This window comes from Hippopotamus amphibius, chromosome 7 (assembly GCF_030028045.1).
Source record: "Hippopotamus amphibius kiboko isolate mHipAmp2 chromosome 7, mHipAmp2.hap2, whole genome shotgun sequence".
NCBI classification, from domain to species: domain Eukaryota; kingdom Metazoa; phylum Chordata; class Mammalia; order Artiodactyla; family Hippopotamidae; genus Hippopotamus; species Hippopotamus amphibius.
Genome location: NC_080192.1, coordinates 84,699,659 through 84,718,527, shown reverse-complemented (window position 1 = coordinate 84,718,527; position 18,869 = coordinate 84,699,659). Strand labels below are relative to the sequence as shown.

At 50.1% G+C, this 18,869-nt stretch overlaps 1 protein-coding gene across 6 annotated transcripts in view; it reads right to left on the bottom strand.

The window, feature by feature from the left end:
* SH3RF3 (SH3 domain containing ring finger 3) overlaps nt 1-18,869 on the bottom strand; it is a 224,441-nt gene that overhangs the window by 50,886 nt on the left and 154,686 nt on the right. For all 6 annotated transcript variants that reach the window (XR_009054670.1, XM_057741557.1, XM_057741558.1 and 3 more), the window contains 2 exons: nt 7,604-7,774; nt 5,940-6,193 (listed from right to left, as the gene is read on the bottom strand). Coding sequence is in view for 5 of the 6 variants with exons in the window: in XM_057741557.1 (XP_057597540.1) it covers nt 5,940-6,193; nt 7,604-7,774 (425 nt within the window). In the remaining variant the exon portion in view is untranslated. The remainder of the gene's footprint in view (nt 1-5,939; nt 6,194-7,603; nt 7,775-18,869) is intronic.

Here is an 18,869-nt window from a genome sequence, read left to right as displayed (position 1 = left end):
GTTGCCCCATTGCTCACTGATGCTCTGTCAATTTTAAAAATTCTCTTTCATTTCTTTCATTTTTCACAGTTTCCATTGCTGTATCTTCAAGCTCACTAATATTTTCCTAGCAACCTCTAATCTGCCATTATTGCCATCCAATGTATTCTTTTTTTAAAAAAAAAAAAGACTCTATTCTTTCTTTTTTTAATTTATTCATTTATTTCATTTATTTATTGGTTGCGTTGGGTTTTCGTTGTTCCACACGGGCTTTCTCTAGTTTCTGCAAGCAGGGGCTACTCTTCATTGTGGTGCACGGGCTTCTCATTGTAGTGGCTTCTCTTGTTGCAGAGCACAGGCTCTAGGCACGTGGGCTTCAATAGTTGTGGCACACGGGCTCAATAGTTGTGGCTCACAGGCTCTAGAGCACAGGCTCAACAGTTGTGGTGCATGGGCTTGCTCCAAGGCATGTGGAATCTTCCCAGAGCAGGGCTCGAACCCGTGTCCCCTGCATTGGCAGGCAGATTCTTAACCACTGCGCCACCTAGGACATCCCCATCCAGTGTATCTCACACAGTGTAGTTATTTCTAGAAGTTTGATTTTGGTCTTTAAAATATCTTCCATGTTTCTACTTACCTTTCTGAGCATATTGAATCTCTCAACATTTGTTTTAATATCTTTATCTGCTAATTCAAACATCTATGTCAGTTCTGGGTCGGCTTTGATTGACTGGTTGGTTGATCCCATCATTGCAGGGCATGGTTTCCTGCTCCTCCACATGTCCAGTGCTTCTTTATTGCCATCAGACACAGGTGGGATGAGAGCGGTGCTGCCACTACCAGGTGAGGTCCCTTCACACGGACGGCAGGGTGCCCTGGGAACTGGCTGGCGGGAAGAGGCCCCTTCCAGCTGAGTGTCTGCTGGCACTGAGAGTGCAGACCCTTTCTGTCACTGTGCTCCTGTCTCCGTGCGGCCCCCACACATACCTGCCTATTAGTTCTCGGTGTCCTGTCCAGGGACGCTCTGTGCCCACTGGGCTTTTCTCTCTGTGCAGTTCCCTCCCCTCTGGGGCTCAGCCACCCAGATCCTCACTCCGCGCACTCCCCCTTCAAGAAGCCTGAGGGGCTCACCTTCGCTACTGTCCCCGCGCCAATGCCTGGCCTTCTCTCCAGGCATAAGTCGGGACCGTCCCCTTTATTCTCACCTCTCACGGTTCACTGTCCTTAGTTTTCTAGTATCTAGTGTCTCACAAACCACTGTTTTACATATCTGTCTGTTTTTTCAGTTGTTTCTTGTGGGAGGGCAAATCCTGACCTCATTACTTTACCTTGGCCATAAGCAGAAATCTAGCTTTATCCTTTGGATAAAAAAATCTGACTATATCTATTATTTAAAACCCTCTCAGTCGAGAACTCGAGGTTTGGGAGGGGGCAGGGGGTGAAGGGGAAGCTGAGACGAAGCGAGAGAGTAGCACAGACATATATATACTACCAACTGTAAAATAGATAGTCAGTTGGGAAGTTGTTGTATAACAAAGGGAGTCCAACTCAAGGATGGAAGATGCCTTAGAGGACTGGGGCGGGGTGTGTGGGGGGGACTCGAGGGGGGGGAGTCAAGGAAGGGAGGGAATACGGGGATATGTGTATAAAAACAGATGATTGAACTTGGTGTACCCCCCCAAAAAAATAATAAATAAATAAAAAATTAAAAAAAAATAAATAAATAAAACCCTCTCAGGAGACCTGCTGCCCTCAGGATAAAAACTGAGGCTTCCTGACATGGTGGAAGGGAACCGTCCTGACCCGCCCCCTCCCTCACTGGGCCTGTTTTGGTCCCGAGGCCCCAGCCCTCAGCTGGCTCAGAGCCCCTCCGACGCTTCACCTCACTCCACCACCGCTGCACGTTCAGCTCCACCGCTTTAAGATCTAAAGTAAACGTTGCCTCTGCAGAGAAACGTCATCAACACCCAGCTTCTCCTTCCTACCTCTGTCTCAGTCACATCAAAATAGATAAAGTCACCCCACGTAGAAACCACAGTCTCTCTCATCTCCATGCCTCCGCCTGGCTCATCCTCTGCTGGACTCCCTTTCTGCTTTGTCGGCCCAGATACCTCCTATCTGTCCTTTAGGAAGCAAGGCAGCATCACCTCTAGAAGACGGACCACAGGCCCCTCCGCAGCCTCTCCCACTTTCCTCCCTGTCTGAGTGAGGTACCTCCCCCTCCGTGTACCTCAGTACCCACCAGACCTTCACCCCATTGCTCTTCAAATTCCATTGTAAGCGTGTGTCTCTTTGTCCTCCTCTCTGAGTGGGGACAGACATGGGTCTCTGGTCCTTCTCTGCACGTCCAGACCCCAGCAGAGCCCCGAGTATCCAGCTCTCTTTCAGTGCTTTCTGCTGATAAGCAAATGGCTGTACAGGGCTCTTGCCCCCTGGGTGCCACGGCCAGTGCAGTCGGACCTCTGTGCAGCTGCACACTTCTGGCTCAGGCTGAGAACACTGGTGGAGGCCTCTCAGGTGCCTGGACTGGGGTCTGCCAAAGCAGACAATCGCTGCAGTGAGTGTCCGCTGCCTGTGCCATCAGTAGGGTGTCCGCACTCTACGTGCAGAGTGAGGTGGAAAATGTCTGAGTGGGTACTCCGTGGCACTTCATTCCTGATATGATGGGGGGCGGTGCATCCTGTAGCCCAGCAGCGGCAGCACCAGTGTGGGGACAAGCCCTGGGCTGGAACACACTGGGGATGCCGTTAAACCATCCCACGCCTCACTCTTCCCACACGTAACATTAAACAGACGGAAGAGCATGCCTGTCAGCCATGGTGGTTGCCATGGTAATCGAGGACAGACGCAGCGTTGTTCCGTCCTGGCCGTGCAGATTTCTTTGATTCTGCTGTTATCCCATTCCATAAATGAGACGGGCAGGTCACGCTCTGCTTTGAACTGGGGAAGTTGCTTGCACGGCAGGGCATGGAAAGGCCACTGCAGGGCACCTGATGCAGAGCCAGGCGGCCATGCAGGAGGCACACTCCGCAAGGGGCAGGCCTGCCCTACTTCTCGGCATCACCAGGCACAGAGAAATGCATGAGGCAGGCTGGGTGAGTGGATGAGAGGTTCACAAGTGGGAGGGACCTGGCTTGGGACGTGGGCTGCCCGGAACCTGCCAGGTGCTCCCAGGGACTACGAGACCAGTATCTCAGTGGAGGCTTCACCCAGTCACAGAGCCACAGTCAGGGAGCTCCCTGGGCTCACTTGATCACTAGGGACTCAGTGGCCGCATCCGCAGCCAGAGGGCAAAATAAACACCATCCACAGCTCTAAGCCAGAGCCGGCTGGAAGGTAACGGCTGGGGTGAGAGGTCTGGCGCAGATAATATTGCTGCAGACTCTTTTAGGACTGAGACAACTGGTTCTTCTCCTGGGCCCTGTAGGCCCACTGCAAGAACAGACCTCACTTTTCAGTAATTTAAGCAAAACCACAGCAACAGTGAAAACCCATATATGAAGGACTCTAGAAATTTACAGAGCCCCTGGGATGGCAGAGTCAGCCTTGGACGCTCTACACCAGGGCAGTGCCACGCCCACCCATAAGGTTTCCTTGGTATAGATGCCACTGCTGCTGTGTGGGAACACCATGCAGCATAAGGCTGGACACCAGGCACCAGAAGTCCATCCTGCACCCACTATGACTGGGTACTGGGCACAGGAAGTCCACCTTGCACCCACTATGACTGGGTACTGGGCACAGGAAGTCCATCCTGCACCCACTATGACCGGGCACCAGACTCCAGAAGTCCACCCTGGTCCCCTGGAAAGCTGGGTGTTCTCACCACCACCTTCGCCCCACAAAGGGATCCAGGGGACCCTCACGTTTTGTCCTCTGAAAGGATGTCATGTTCAGAAAGTCTGTCCAGAGTCCAGGCTGGATGTCAGCACCTCACCTGCCAGGTGTGGACCAGCGGTGCCTGCCCCCTACCATGGCAACTGTGGATTCACGCATGGATGGGAGCCGCACGTACGGAGGCTGGTCCAAGTCAACCACGGCCACAGTGGACCGCCACGCACTACACCCCTCAAAGCCACAGGCCATACCTTTCCCCATAAACCAGACCCCTCTTGTCGCCTCTAGGTCGGGGGACGGCTTCGTCGTTCTCAAGGGCAGCCACCCAGACACCCGCAAAATGCACTTGGTGTCTTGCTCCTCCCAGCTCTTCTATCCCGCCCTTGTGCCTCCTAATACCTCATTATTTTGTCCCAGGTCTGCAACCCCACCTCTGGGGCCAGGCCACTGTCACCTATCGCCTGGACAGCAACACCTCGCCAGTGCCCAAGCCAACTCTCCTCCCTACTGTGCCTGGTGACATCTGGTAAAGTGTCACCCCCCTGTTTGAAATCCCTCAGGGTTCCCACGGCCTGATCTGTGGTAACGAGTCACATTCACCTTGGGGACTCCACACACTAAGCTGTCCAGGGCTGTCCTCCGACAGGAGAGTACAGACAGCTGCACTGCACTGAGCACACACCACGCCCACCGGGGGCACTCCTTGCCCACCACCCCCGCAGGAGGGCGCCACGCAGCCACTCGGTCCAGCCTCCAGCCCAGGCCCCCTGCTCCCGCTCGGGCCTTAAACATGCCCCCGCTCGCGGTTCTCACTGAACTGCTCCAGCTGGAGGATAAGGATGCGCTTCTCCCACTTCTGTACCTTTGTTCCCTTCCCCCTGCCTGGGGGCCACTGGCGGCTCCTCCCGGGACCGACTCCTGCAGAGAGGCCGTCCCCTTCCCCAGCCTCCATCACAAGTGCCCCCAGCAGGCCCTCCTCCCTGGCACCAGCCACCCCCACCCCTGGTCAGCACTCCTGAGGGCCAGTCCCAGGGCTGAGAGCAGGGACAGGTCCTGTCTTATCAGGGGCTCTGGTGGAAATGCTCTGCTCTGAAATGCTAGGCTTCCCGCCAGGGCTCAGCAATTCTTCCCCAAAGGTGGGTGGGTGGGAGCCTGGACACCCACCCCTCACCTCGTGCCCCTTGGAAGCAGCTGGGAGGAACTGCAACCCCTCTGTACTGAGTGTTATCTGGGCTTCTCACACCCGAGGAGATGCCTTCTGGAGACTCCTAGTGGGTCGTCTCTGGCTGGCCAGAGTCTAGAAAACAGTGTACTTTACTGCTCCAAAGAATTTACATTTTTTTGTCCTTTAAGCCTTACTTTGAGAAGAAGAGAGAGGATTTCTGAGGACAAAGTTGGAGTGGGAAAAGGAATTCTGTGTCATTTAAGTGATTTCAGAGGTACATCCTCCTGTCCTGGGTCCCTTTCAGGGCACAGTGACAAGGTTACTGGTTCTACGTGTTGGAAAGCTATTGGCCTGGCTCCCAGGAGGATCATGTGAGTCAAGCTTAGCAGTTCTTCTTAGCTCACTGCCAAGCTTCCAAGCAAGATGTGTTTACCCTCTTTATGACTTCACAATCCACCCCACACTTTCTCTCATCTTACACTACACTAGGAGTGACCTGGATTCTCCTGACTTGCGGTCAGTCTGGCTATTGATGAAGCTGCATGAAGGTGAGGAGTCAGTGGCCATCACTCCCTCCAGCCTCAGAGCACTCCAGGGTCTGTCTCATTACCGGCTCTGTCCTGGGGGTGCTGCCTGATTGGGAGGCCCCTTAGCGCCCGGCACGCAGATGCAGGTGACCCACGCTGGCTCACAGGGGCAACCTCACTGGTCCACCTAGTCCTCTGGCTACATGAAGTTTATGAACACCTGTGAGTTCTCTAACCCACTCCAGCTGCCAAGACAGGCTGACATGATAAGTCAGCACATTCACCGAGATGAGCAGAAGCTCACGATTACCATGGGCCCCTCCATACACTACTCAAGACCTGGGCCAAAAGGACGCTCATGACTTGCGTCCCTGAGACCCACCCTCCTCAAGTTTTCCAGCAGAGTGAGGCCCCTGGGAGCTGCTACATACCGGTAGGGCCGGCACTCCGGGCCTGGCTGGCCGCCGGCTGGACCGAGTGCCGCAGACAACTGCCCGCTGGGGGAGAGGCTGCTGGGTGCTGCGCTGGGGCCTGGGCTGTGGTGAGGGAAAGGGCTGGCCTCAGGGCCGTGGCTGGGCTGCTCAGACTCCCACCGCCTGGGTGGAGGGTGGTGGCCATCCCCTTGGCCAGTGGAGACCCTCCGACCACATTATTCCGAGATGGCCCAGCCCCTCCTACAGGAACCCTAAGGAAATAAACAGAATGAGGTCAGGGGAGGACACAGATACAAGCATGCCACACAGGCCACTGATGAAGGCCCTGAGAGACGGAGGCCATGTAGTCCAGGGACACGTCCCGAAGCACCACCAAGAGAACCCCTGTAGGCATGCGATGCCCAGAGCTCAGGCTGGCAGCAGAGCCCCTTTTATAGCCACACGGTCTTTCGATGTGAATATTTGAGAAACAGCAGAACAACCCTAAGAAACAGAGAAATGATGCTAATCAGACATTCTGTTCCAGAGTCACGGCCTTGATTTAGCCTGACAAACAGCTGTGTGTCCTGAGACACATGCAGAAGGAATGGGCTTGGACACCTCTGGCAGGCAGCAGGAGGCAGGACCCATCTCCTTCTGGGGTCAGCCTCCTAGGGCCTCTGGGAGAGGGCACAGACAAGCCTCGTGCTCCTGAGGGACACCAGGGAACTTGCAGTTTCGCCCCCGACTTTCCAGATGAAGCCAGTGTCGGGAGGCCAGGAAGCACAAAAGAGCACAGGACCCTGAGACAGGTTCCCGATGGCCCCTCCTGCACGTGCCAGTACTGAGTCACACATCAGCTCTGAGCGTGTGGGTCTGGGCTGGGAAGCTCCTGGGGTCCAGTTTCAGGGATCAAATGCCTTTCATTTGTCCAAAACCCAGGAAAAGTCCCCTTCTGTCCCCTCAGGATCTCAGTCGTGAGACCACAGGAGCCATACGTGGGGGCGGGCAGGCACTGCCACCAGCGGCTCCAGTCAGGGAAGCAGAGCCTCTGCGGAGCAGCTGTGGGGCCAAAGGGGCCTCTCCTGGAGGGGCCGTGGGTGACGTGTCTCCCCTCCTTGCTGGTTCGAAGGTACAAGTCAGTCTGGCAGCAGTGCAGGTCTGGGCACTGTTTAGTTGTTTTCCCGGAAGCCTCATTCCAAAGAGAGCAGAAGCCCGAGGACGAGTCTCCAGCGGACCTGTGTCTGGGCTGTGAACACAGGGCTGGGTCGTCCAGGGCTCCAGGAGTGAGGCGACCCTAAGGCAACCCTGCAGTGGGCGCTCCCCTCCACGGAAACATCTGACAACGCTGGGTCACCACTAGTGAATTTTTAAACTTGCTTTTCCTAGTTTATAAAATAATGTAATAGTAAAATTGTAAAACACAGGAAATCACAAGGAAGAAAAAGAATCAGTTACCCATAATGCTCCACTCAATAGCTAACTTTTGGGAACATGTAATCTTTTTATGGGTGTGAATGGCATGCGCTTTTTGCACACACATCCGCTGTACTCACATGTGCACACACACCCATGTACCCGCGAGATCCCACCTTGTGAAGCACACCCCCGTGTGGAGCTGCCGCCCCAGCTCCCACTCCTGAGGCAGGTGAGCGTGGTCTCTGGGCGGTGAGGTGCCTCACCTGGAGACAGGCGTCACGTAGTTCCCCGGGAACACACCCGAGAGCCCAGTCCTCAGGGCCGTGCCCTTGAACCAGCCGTCCCGACACTTCTCAAGGACGCGGTACGTGTCGCCCTTGCGCAGCTCCAGCTCATCACTCTTCTGGGGCTTGTAGGCGTAGAGCGCCAGGTACCTGTGGCAGGAGAGGTGGGCAGGTGAGAGGGGCTGGCAGGGCGAGAGGGACACAGGGGCCTTGCACACCTGGGAGCAGGTGCCAGGAGGGGCAGGCAGGGAAGAAACCGAGCTCCCCTGGTGACTCTGGAGCCATGGTCACCACACCCTGCGCTGACCCGGCAGGCGGAGATCAGAGAGGCCTGCCAGAACCAGGTCATGGCGCCAGCTGACTGGACCCCTTTTTCATTCTCTTCTCCTCTCTGCTTAATGCCTGATGCTCTGGGCAAGAGAAACCTCTACGGAAAATGGGTGAACTCTGCAGCCCTGGGCTGGGTTTTCCTTGTTTAGCCTCACCTGTCTGCTCACCCATCCATTCAAGGTGGAAGAGATTCAAGGGCCCTTTTAAAGAAAAGGCAGTCCAGTTAGGGATTCCTTAGCTTTGTGACTAACTGAAATCCTACTTTTGAGCCTTTTTGGACAATTTAGTGGTGTGAACCCTGGCCTAAGACTTAGAAGCTACGCCTCCAACTCAGCCAGGACCCTCTAAAATGCCTTGAGATGCCTGGTCCCCACCCTCGGGCAACATTTGTAAGTGCTCTGCTACCTTGGGGGCTTGTAGAACAGGTGGGTTTGACCTAACGGAGAGAATGTTTTCAGGCAAATACACTGCTTACAAGATCTGAGCACGAAAAGTGGTTGGGGCTTCACTCCAACAAGGAACCAGATGCATTTTAAAAAAAATTGCTTTTGGCCACACCACATGACATGTGGGATCTTAGTTCTCCAACCAGGGATCAAACCTGCACTCCCTGCAATGGAAGAGCAGACACTTAACCACTGGACTGTCAGGGAAGTCCCAAGACGCATTTTTAAGAAGCGTCATCTCCTGGGCTTCCTACCAGGACATGCCTGGTGGGCACACTGCCCCTCCCAGGCAGGCTCCTGGGGACAGGATATCATCGACCCCCAGAGCACCCTCCTGATCCTGGAGGTCCTTCTTAGCAGGTGACACAGAAATGGGACATGACATGACTCACTGGGGTCAAGAGAGGAGAAGGAGAGCCCCACAGAGCACAGACATCCCGGCTGTAAAACACAGTAAAATGAGATGAAATAAATCCCTCACCCCTCGGGTGCCTCTGTTCCGCCCAGCGAAGGCCTGGCCTCACCCCACCCCTCCCCTGCTCCCCTGGGGTGAGAGGATGGACTGGGTCTTGGAGACAAAACTGACAGGAGGAAGAACTCGGGGCCTCAGGGAGGGCGAATAAGGCCCCACTGGGAGGACCCCCTTATCTGGGGTGAAGATTCATGTCATCCACATGACACCAGGTGACCAATAAAGAGCTGAGTGTCATCCTGCTTTCACATCTGTGCTGCTCAGGGGGCTCTTGGAGGGTGAAGAGGAATCTCTACAAACCAAAGTCCCATGAAAACTACATTCACACCCGGATGCTGCTCGGGCTGCCTCACTGGGAGGGAGGATAAAGAGAGGAGGGGGCCACTGGACTGGTCCTGGGGGGCTGTGAACCGACAAGGATGAGACCTGCTCTCAAGGAAACAGAGTGAAACACAAATCCCACTCTTTTGGCTCACTCGCCCCTTCGTGGTATGAGAACAGTCTTTCTGATTCTGCAGCTGGTGATGCACAGTGGCCAGGGGGATGCCAAGCTGGGGGACACGTGGGTGAGCATCCCAACTCAGGCATCCTCCCACGGACCCCTTGGTCTGCAGGCTAGAGCCCTGCTGACTGAGTCCCCTCTTCCCAGGCTCCTGTCCAATGGGGTTGCAAGGCAGGCGACCTCAGGAAGGTGTGTGTGGGGAGTGCAGGTTCCCTTCTCCCATGAGAAGTCCTCGCAGCTTGTCCTCCTGGGGCAGATCGTCTGTCCTCAGCTGGGATCCTGGTGGGCAGCCTCCTGCTGCAGAGGGAACCCAGGGTCCCTCCCAGAGGAGGGGGTGTGTGCCTGTCCAGCTGAGGGGACCCAGCCAACCATGGTGCCCCTGGAACACACAGGCCTGCTCCTGCCTCAGGGCCTTTGCACCTGCCCTCTCCACTGGGGTCCCCACTCTCATCTGCCCTCCCCTACACTGTGCTCCCCACCGGGTAGAGACTTTCATGTTCTGTTCATGCTCCACCCCAGGGTCAGGAACAGTGTCTGCACTGAACAGATGCTCAACAAACATTTATGGAAAGAATAAAATAGAGACTCTGGTTTTGAGACTAAGTTCAAGATTGTTGAAGGAGAAGGGGTGCGTGTGTGCATGTGTCCCTCTACATGTGTGCATATACGTATTTGCATGTGTGTGTGTATGTGCTGTGTGTCCATGTGTCTGAACTGGGAATGGTTTCATCCAGCCCCAAGTTCTGCCAGACGACCTGGGCTATGAGGATAAGTGTGGAGGAAGCAAGCTCTGGGTTTCCTCATTTGGGGTCTGAGCACAGAGCTTGGACCAGGAAGGAGGACAGGAAGCTCCAGGAGGTGCTCACAGGAGGATGGAAGGAAATGCAGAGGGGCTGCTCTCCAGAAAGGAAGAGGAGGAAATGAACAGAAGCAAAGGATGGATAATGGCAAGGAGGTAGAGGATATGGTGTTTGTCCACAGGGAGCTAGGCCCAGAGAGAGGTGGGGGGCTGCAGGGAGGGGGGCATGTGGACAGATGAGGGGGTGCAGGGGGGAAGCCAGGGGATGGACGAGGGGGCCCAGATGGGAGCTGAAGGAGCTTCTTTTAACACAGATACGAACCAGTGTCCAGCCCTGGGGAGTCAGGGTCCCTCCACCAGGGCCCAGCAGGTGGCCTCTCTCTTTGCCTCCTACCCACTCTTCCAGCCTCTGAGATTGGGTGACTTCAGGGGCCACCTGCACCATCCACCTGCCAGTGCAGTGTGAGCTGTGGACACAGGGACGCCTGCGGGACAAGGCACTGTCCCTGCTGGAGAGGACAAACCCTGGGCAGCGAGTGGGAGGCTTGGTGGTCTCAGCTGCCCAGGGCAGGCCCTCCCTCTGCCCCCCAGTGCAGCATCCCCCAGCCACCCACTTCCACAGCAGAGTCAACCAGGTTTTAAAGTAAGGTGAGAGATTTGGTTCAAGATGGCAGAGTAGAAGGATGTGTGCTCACTCTCTACTGTGAGAGCACCAGAATCACAACTAACTGCCAAACAATCATCAACAGGAAGACACTGGAACTCACCAAAAAAGATACCCTACCTCCAGAGACAAAGGAGAAGCTGCAATGAGATGGTAGGAGGAGCGCAACCATGATAAAATCAAACCCTATAACTGCTGGATGGGCAACTCACAAATTGGAGAACAGTTATACCACAGAAGTCCACCCACTGGAGTGAGAGTTCTGAGCCCCACGTCAGGCTTCCTAACCTGTGGGTCTGGCAATGGAAGGAGTAATCCCCACAGAATCAGATTTTGAAGGCCAGCAGGATTTGATTGCAGGACCTCCACAGGACTGGGGGAAACAGAGACTCCACTCTTGGAGGGCACACAAAAAGTAGCAGGCACCCCAGGACCCAGGGGGAAGAAGCAGTGACCCCATAGGAGACTGAATCAGACCTACCTGCTGGTGTTGGAGGGTCGCCTGCAGAGGTGGGGGGTGGCTATGGCTCACCACAGGGATGGGGACACTGGTGGTGGGGGTTCTGGGAAGTGCTCATTGGCATGAGCCCTCCTGGAGTCCACCATCAGCCCCACCAAACAGCCTGTAAGCTCCAGTGCTGGGTTGCCTCAGGCCAAACAACCAACACAGTGGGAATGCAGCCCACCCATTGGCAGAAAAGCAGATTAAAGTTTTACTGAGGTCTGCCCACCGAAGCAACATCCAGCCCTACCCACCACCAGTCCCTCCCATCAGGAAGCAAAGCACAAGCCTCTTAGCTTCCTCCACAAGAGGGCAGACAGCAGAATCAAGCAGTATTAGCAGTATTTCATTTTGTGGAACTGAAAACCACAGCCACAGAAAGACAGAGAAAATGAAAAGGCAGAGGACTTTGTACCAGATGAAAGAACAAGATAAAACCCCAGAAAAACAACAAAATGAAGTGGAGATAGGCAACTTTCCTGAAAAAGAATTCAGAATAATGATACTGAAGACGATCCAGGACTTCCAAAAAAGACTGGATGCAAAGACTGAAAAGATGCAAGAAAAGTTTAACAAAGATTTAGAAGAATTAAACAATAAACAGAGATAATCAATACAATAACTGAAATGAAAAATACACTAGAAGGAACTAATAGCAGAATAACTGAAGCAGAATGGATAGGTGATCTGGAAGACAGAATCGTGGAAGTCACTCATGTGGAAAAAAGAAAGGAAAAAGTATGAAAAGAACTGAAGACAGCCTAAGAGACCTCTGGAACCAACATTTGCATTACAGGGGTCCCAGAAGGAGAAGAGAGAGAGAAAGGACCTGGGAAAATATGTGAAGAGATTATAGTTGAAAACTTCCCTAACATGGGAAAGGAAATAGGCACCCAAGTCCAGGAAGCGCAGAGAGTCCCAGGCAGGATAAACCCAAGGAGAAATACATCAAGACATATAGTAGGCAAATTGACCAAAATTAAAGACAATGAAAAATTATTAAAAGTAACAAGGGAAAAATGACAAATAACATACAAGGGAACTCCCATAAGGTTAACAGCTGATTTCTCAGCAGAAACTCTGCAAGCCAGAAGGGAGTGGCATGATATATTTCAAGTGATGAAAGGGAAGAACCTACAACCAAGAATGCTCTACCCAGCAGGGATCTCATTCAGATTCAGTGGAGAAATCAAAAGCTTTACAGACAAGCAACAGCTAAAAGAATTCAGCACCACCAAACCAGCCTTACAACAAATGCTAGAGGAACTTCTCTAAGTGGGAAACACAAGAGAAGAAAAGGACCTACAAAAACAAACACAAAACAATTAAGAAAATGGTAATAGGAACACATATGTATCAATAATTACCTTGAATGTAAATGGACTAAATGCACCAACCAAAAGACACAGACTGGCAGAATGGATACAAAAACAAGACCCATATATATGCTGTCTACAAAAGACCCATTTCAGACTTAGGGACACATACAGACTGAAAGTGAGGGGATGGAAAAAGATATTCCATGCAAAAGGAACTCAAAAGAAAGCTGGAGTAGCAATACTCATATCAGATAAAGTAGACTTTAAAATAAAGAATGTTGTAAGAGACAAAAAAGGATACCACATAAAGATCGAGGGATCAATCCAAGAAGAGGAGATAACATTTATAAATATATATGTATCCAATATAGGAGCACCTCAGTACATAAGGCAAATGCTAACAATTAGAAGAGAGGAAAGCGACAGTAACACAATAATAGTGGGGGACTTTAACACCCCACTTACACCAATGGACAGATCATCCAGACAGAAAATTAATAAGGAAACACAAGCTTTAAATGACACAATAGACCAGATAGATTTAATTGATATTTATAGGACATTCCACCTGAAAACAGCAGATTACACTTTCTTCTCAAGTGCACACAGAACATTCTCCAGGACAGATCATATCTTGGGTCACAAATCAAGCCTTAGTAAATTTAAGAAAATTGAAATCATATCAGGCATCTTTTCCGACCACAACGCTATGAGATTAGAAATCAATTACAGGGAAAAAACTGTAAAATATCACAAACACATGGAAGCTAAACAATATGCTACTAAATAACCAAGAGATCACTGAAGAAATCAAAGAGGAAATCAAAAAATACCTAGAGACAAATCACAATGAAAACACAACAATCCAGAACGTATGGGATGCAGCAAAAGCAGTTCTAAGAGGAAAGCTTATAGCAATACAATCCTACCTCAAGAAACGAGAAAAATCCCAACTGGACAATCTAACCTTACACCTAAAGAAACTAGAGAAAGAAAAGGAAACAAAACCCAAATTTAGTGGAAGGAAAGAAATAATAAAAGATCAGAGCAGAAATAAATTAAATAGAAACAAAGAAAACAATAGTTAAGATCAATAAAACTAAAAGCTGGTTCTTTGAGAAGATAAACAAAATTGATAAACCTTTAGTCAGACTCATCAAGAAAAAGAGGGAGAGGACCCAAATCAATAAAATTAGAAATGAAACAGGAGAAGTTACAATGGACACTGCAGATATAAAAAGCAACAAAAGAGACTACTGCAAGCAACTATATGCCAATAAAATGGACAACTTGGAGGGAAATGGACAGATTCTTAGAAAGGTATAACCTTCCAAGACTGAATCAGGAAGAAATGGAAAATATGAACAGACCAATCACAAGTAATGAAATTGAAACTGTGATTAAAAATCTCCCAACAAACAAAAGTCCAGGACCAGATGGCTTCACAGGTGAATTCTATTAAACATTTAGAGAAGAGCTAATGCCCATCTTTCTCAAACTTTTCCAAAAAATTTCAGAGGAAGGAACACTCCCAAACTTATTCTCACCCTGATACCAAAACCAGACAAAGATACTACAAAAAAAGAAAATTACAGACCAATATCACTGATGAATTTAGATGCAAACTAGCAAACAGAATGCAACAACACACTAAAAGGATCACACACCATGATCAAGTGGGATTTATCCCTGGAATGCAAGGATTCTTCAATATATGCAAATCAATTAATGTGATAAACCATAGTAACAAATTGAAGGGTAAAATCCATGTATGATAATCTCGATAGATGCAGAAAAAGCTTTTGACAAAATTCAACACTCATTTGTGATAAAAAAAAGTAGGCATAGAGGGAACCTACCTCAACATAATAAAGGCCATATATGACAAACCCACAGCAAACATCATTCTCAATTGTGAAAAACTGAAAGCATCCTCTCTAAGATCAGGAACAAGACAAGGATGTCCACTCTCACCACTACTAATCAACAGTTTTGGAAGTCCTTGCCACAGCAATCAGAGAAGAAAAAGAAATAAAAGGAATCCAAGTTGGAAAAGAAGAAGTAAAACTGTCACTGTTTGCAGATGACATGATACTATACATAGAAAATCCTAAAGATGCCACCAGAAGATTACTGGAGCTAATCAGTGAATTTGGTAAAGTTGCAGGATAGAAAATTAACACACAGAAATCTCTTGCATTCCTATATACTAACAATGAAAGATCAGAAAGAGGAATTAAGGAAACAATCCCATTCACCATTGCAACAAAAAGAATAAAATACCTAGGAATAAATCTAACCAAGGAGGTAAAAGACTTATACTCAGAAAACTGTAAGACACTAATGAAAGAAATCAAAGATGACACAAACAGATGGAGAGATATACCATGTTCTTGGATTGGAAGAATCAACATTGTGAAAATGACTATACTCCCCAAAGCAATTTACATATTCAATGCAATCCCAATCAAATTACCAATGGCATTTTTACAGAACTAGAACAAAAAATCCTAAAATTTGTATGGTGACACAAAAGACCCAAAATAGCCAAAGCAATCTTGAGGGGGGAAAAAAGCAGAGCTAAAGGAATCAGACTCCTTGACTTCAGACTATACTACAAAGCTACAGTAATCAAGAAAATATGGAACTGGCACCAAAACAGAAATATAGATCAATGAAATAGGATAGAAAGCCCAGAGATAAACTATGGTCAACTAATCTATGTCAAAGGAGGCAAGGAAATACAATGGAGAAAAGACAGCCTCTTCAATAAGTGGTGCTGGGAAAACTGGACAGTTATATGTCAAAGAATGAAATTAGAACACTCTCTAACACCATACACAAAAATAAACTCAAAATGGATTAAAGACCTAAATGTAAGACCAGACACTATAAAATTCTTAAAGGAACACATAGGAAGAACACTCTTTGACAAATTCACAGCAAGAACTTTTTTGACCCATCTCCTAGAGTAATGGAAATAAAAACAAAAATAAACAAGTGGGACCTAATGAAACAAAATCTTTTGCACAACAAAGGAAACTATAAACAAGAAGAAAAGACAACCCTCAGAATGGGAGAAAACATTTGCAAATGAATCAGCAGATAAAGGATTAATCTCCAAAATATATAAACAGTTCATGCAGCTCAATATCAAAAAAACAAACAACCCAATCAAAAAGTGGGCAGAAGACCTATATAGGCATTTCTCCAAAGAAGACATACAGATGACCAAGAAGCACATAAAAAGCTGCTCAACATCACTAATTATTAGAGAATTGCAATCAACACTACAATGAGGTATCACCTCACACCGGTTCAAATGGGCATCATCAGAAAATCAACAAACAATAAATGCTGGAGAGGGTGTGGAGAAAAGGGAACCCTCCGGCACTGTTGGTGGGAATGTAAATTGATACAGCCACTATGGAGAACAGTATGGAGGTTCCTTCAAAAACTAGAAATAGAATTGCCACATGATCCAGCATTCTCACTCTTGGACATATACCCAGAGAAAACCATAATTCAAAAAGACACATGCACCCCAATGTTCATTTCAGCACTATTTACAATAGCCAGAACATGGAAGCAACCTAAATGTCCATCAACAGATGAATGGATAAAGAAGATGTGGTACATATATACAATGGAATATTAGCAATAAAAAGGAATGAAATTGGGACATTTGTGGAGACATGGATGGACCTAGAGACTGTCATATAGAGTGAAGTAAGTCAGAAAGAGAAAAACAAATATCGTATATTAACACATATGCGTAATCTAGAAAAATGGTACAGATCAACCGGTTTGCAAGGTAGAAATAGAGACAGATGTAGAGAACAAATATATGGACACAGAGGGGGGAACACAGGGGGTGGGGGTTTGGGTTGCAATGAATTAGGAGATTGGGATTGCCATTGGGATTGCCATATATACATTACTAATAAGAAAAAAAATCAAATTGTACATTTTAAATATATGCAGTTTATTGTTTGTCAATTCTATCTCAATAAAAGTGCTTGGGAAAAAAATAAAAGTAAGGCGCATGTTAGGAACTGTGGTAAAGACCAACCATCCGTGTACACGTCTGTGACCCTGGGAGTGGCCATCATATGACAGAGTAACGTCTCCGAGGATGAGCTGATGGTCTTACTCAACACTCTGGGATCCCAAGACATTTAGGAAACAAGGTCTGTGTTCACTTCTCAGCGTCCTCCCATCACAATAAGAATGAGCATTCTTCAGACCGTGGGCCTCAGTCATTTTGATTAAGCCTTTAAATCAGAAGAGTCTTCTTTCAAAATCCATTTGTACTTCAGAGAAACACAGCATGGTTCCTAGTGAAGTAATAAAGGCATAAAACGGGCATCTGAGGTGAACTTGGCTGAAACTGCCGCCCGACTTGCCCAACTTGGACACAGTGTGGGCCCTGCGGGGACAGGGGGTAGAATGCCAGCACCACCCAACCTCCGGGACCATAGGCTTGGCTGAGCCGCACCCTGAGCGAGTCTGCAGGCAGATTGGATTTACTCTTTGTCCTGCCTCCTCACATGGGACGCCTGGAGTCTTGTCAGTGGGAAGTGATTTTCCCTTCCCAGTTTCAGCTATTTATTTATTAGATGCCCAGTGATTTTGGTGCCCTTTGGGCGCTAACAATGCAGGAGAGACGGGTTCACTTCCAAGGATGCCTTCACCCCTAGGGGACGATGTGCCCTCCTCCTCCAAGTCATCAGAGTCAGAACTCTGCTCTACCTTGTTTATGAGGAGCTGCCATTGGGGGCCTGTGGGACAGCGTGCAGAGCCCCACCCCCACCTCGGATCCTGTGGGCTGAGGCAGGACAAGGGCGCAGGATGGGAAGCTGGTATCTGTCATGGTCTCATCCAAGCCCCACGTGAGCTCTGAGGCTGAGCTACCCGCCATTTCACAGCTGAGCAAACTGAGGCTCAAAAAGATGGAGAATCTGTGTTTATGCAGCGAGCTAGAGGCAGGGGATCCCGTGGCCCCAGGGACCTGTCAGGGCACTGCAGGAGGATGGGGAGAGGCCCGGGCAGGTGAGGCTGGGACGCAGGGGCTCCATGTGGAGAGGCCTGCACTGACTGGCACCAGGGCAGTAACACCCTTGCTGTCTTCATCTTTATTTCAAATTTGTTCTTCAAGGGGTAATCCCTCCTTAGTCTCGATATTTCAAGTGTAGCCTCTCGGTGTGTATTGCTGGGGGTGGAATGTAAACAAATCTGACTTCACCTGAGACACCTCTGTGCCTCCCAAATGTGTTCCTGTGGTGCCTCAGAGGGGGAGCCAGACGGCCCCACAGGCGTCCTTCTGCACTGGGGGCCTGCGCATCTGCGTGCAGCTCATGCTGGGGCAGCACTGGCTGGGGAATGTGTCATTCGGCATCTGTTTCCTCTGAAGTGACTCAAGAAAATGCCCTGGAGGGACCACACTTGAGCCCAAGAGGGACGGCCGGGTCCCAGCCCAATGCCTGCAGCTCTGTGGTCCCTGCCATGCACCAGGTCACTCAGTCCAGGTCCCAGTACAGCCACAGGGGAGGGTGCATCCTCTGAAACCCTGCCCACCCTGTCCCCTCTGCTGCACCTGCCAGAACCACATGTCACCAGCCTGGGCAAGCTGGAGGGCGCCCAGGGCATCAGAGCTGTGGGCCGGTCCTCACAGAGCCTGGGGGCCCCAGCTGGGGCCTTGTGAAATGGGAGAACCAGGCAGTGCCCACGTGGTTCCCAGGGCCCCACCCTCCCTTTCCACTCCTTCCAAAGGCCTTGAGCTCAGCTCAGGCCTCCACAGAGGATGCAGGGCGTCCTGCATCACGTGCAGAGCAGGCCCAGGATTCGCCTCTGCGGATTCGCACACGAGGTTGGTACTGAAGGTATCTATTTCAGGCAGGAGTGGGAGCGTCTGGTTCTGAACACCTCTTCCCCGCCGCCTGGTGGCCAGCAGGGGCTCTTGTGCCCATCAGGAGAGGCACTCCCTCCTCCAGGCAGACGCAGCCCTGTGAGTGTGAGGCAGGGGAATGTCAGGCCCCTCCCGTGGTGCCCTCGCTGGCAGCTGTGACTGCCCAGCCTGGCATCCTGGGAACAGCAGCCTGCTGGGAACAGCTGTCCCTCACTGTATTACTTGCTCTTTCCCATAGAAGATCTTCACTTGCTGTTAATCGTCTACAGAATCCAATCAAGCAGTGATTAAAGGACTTTAGTG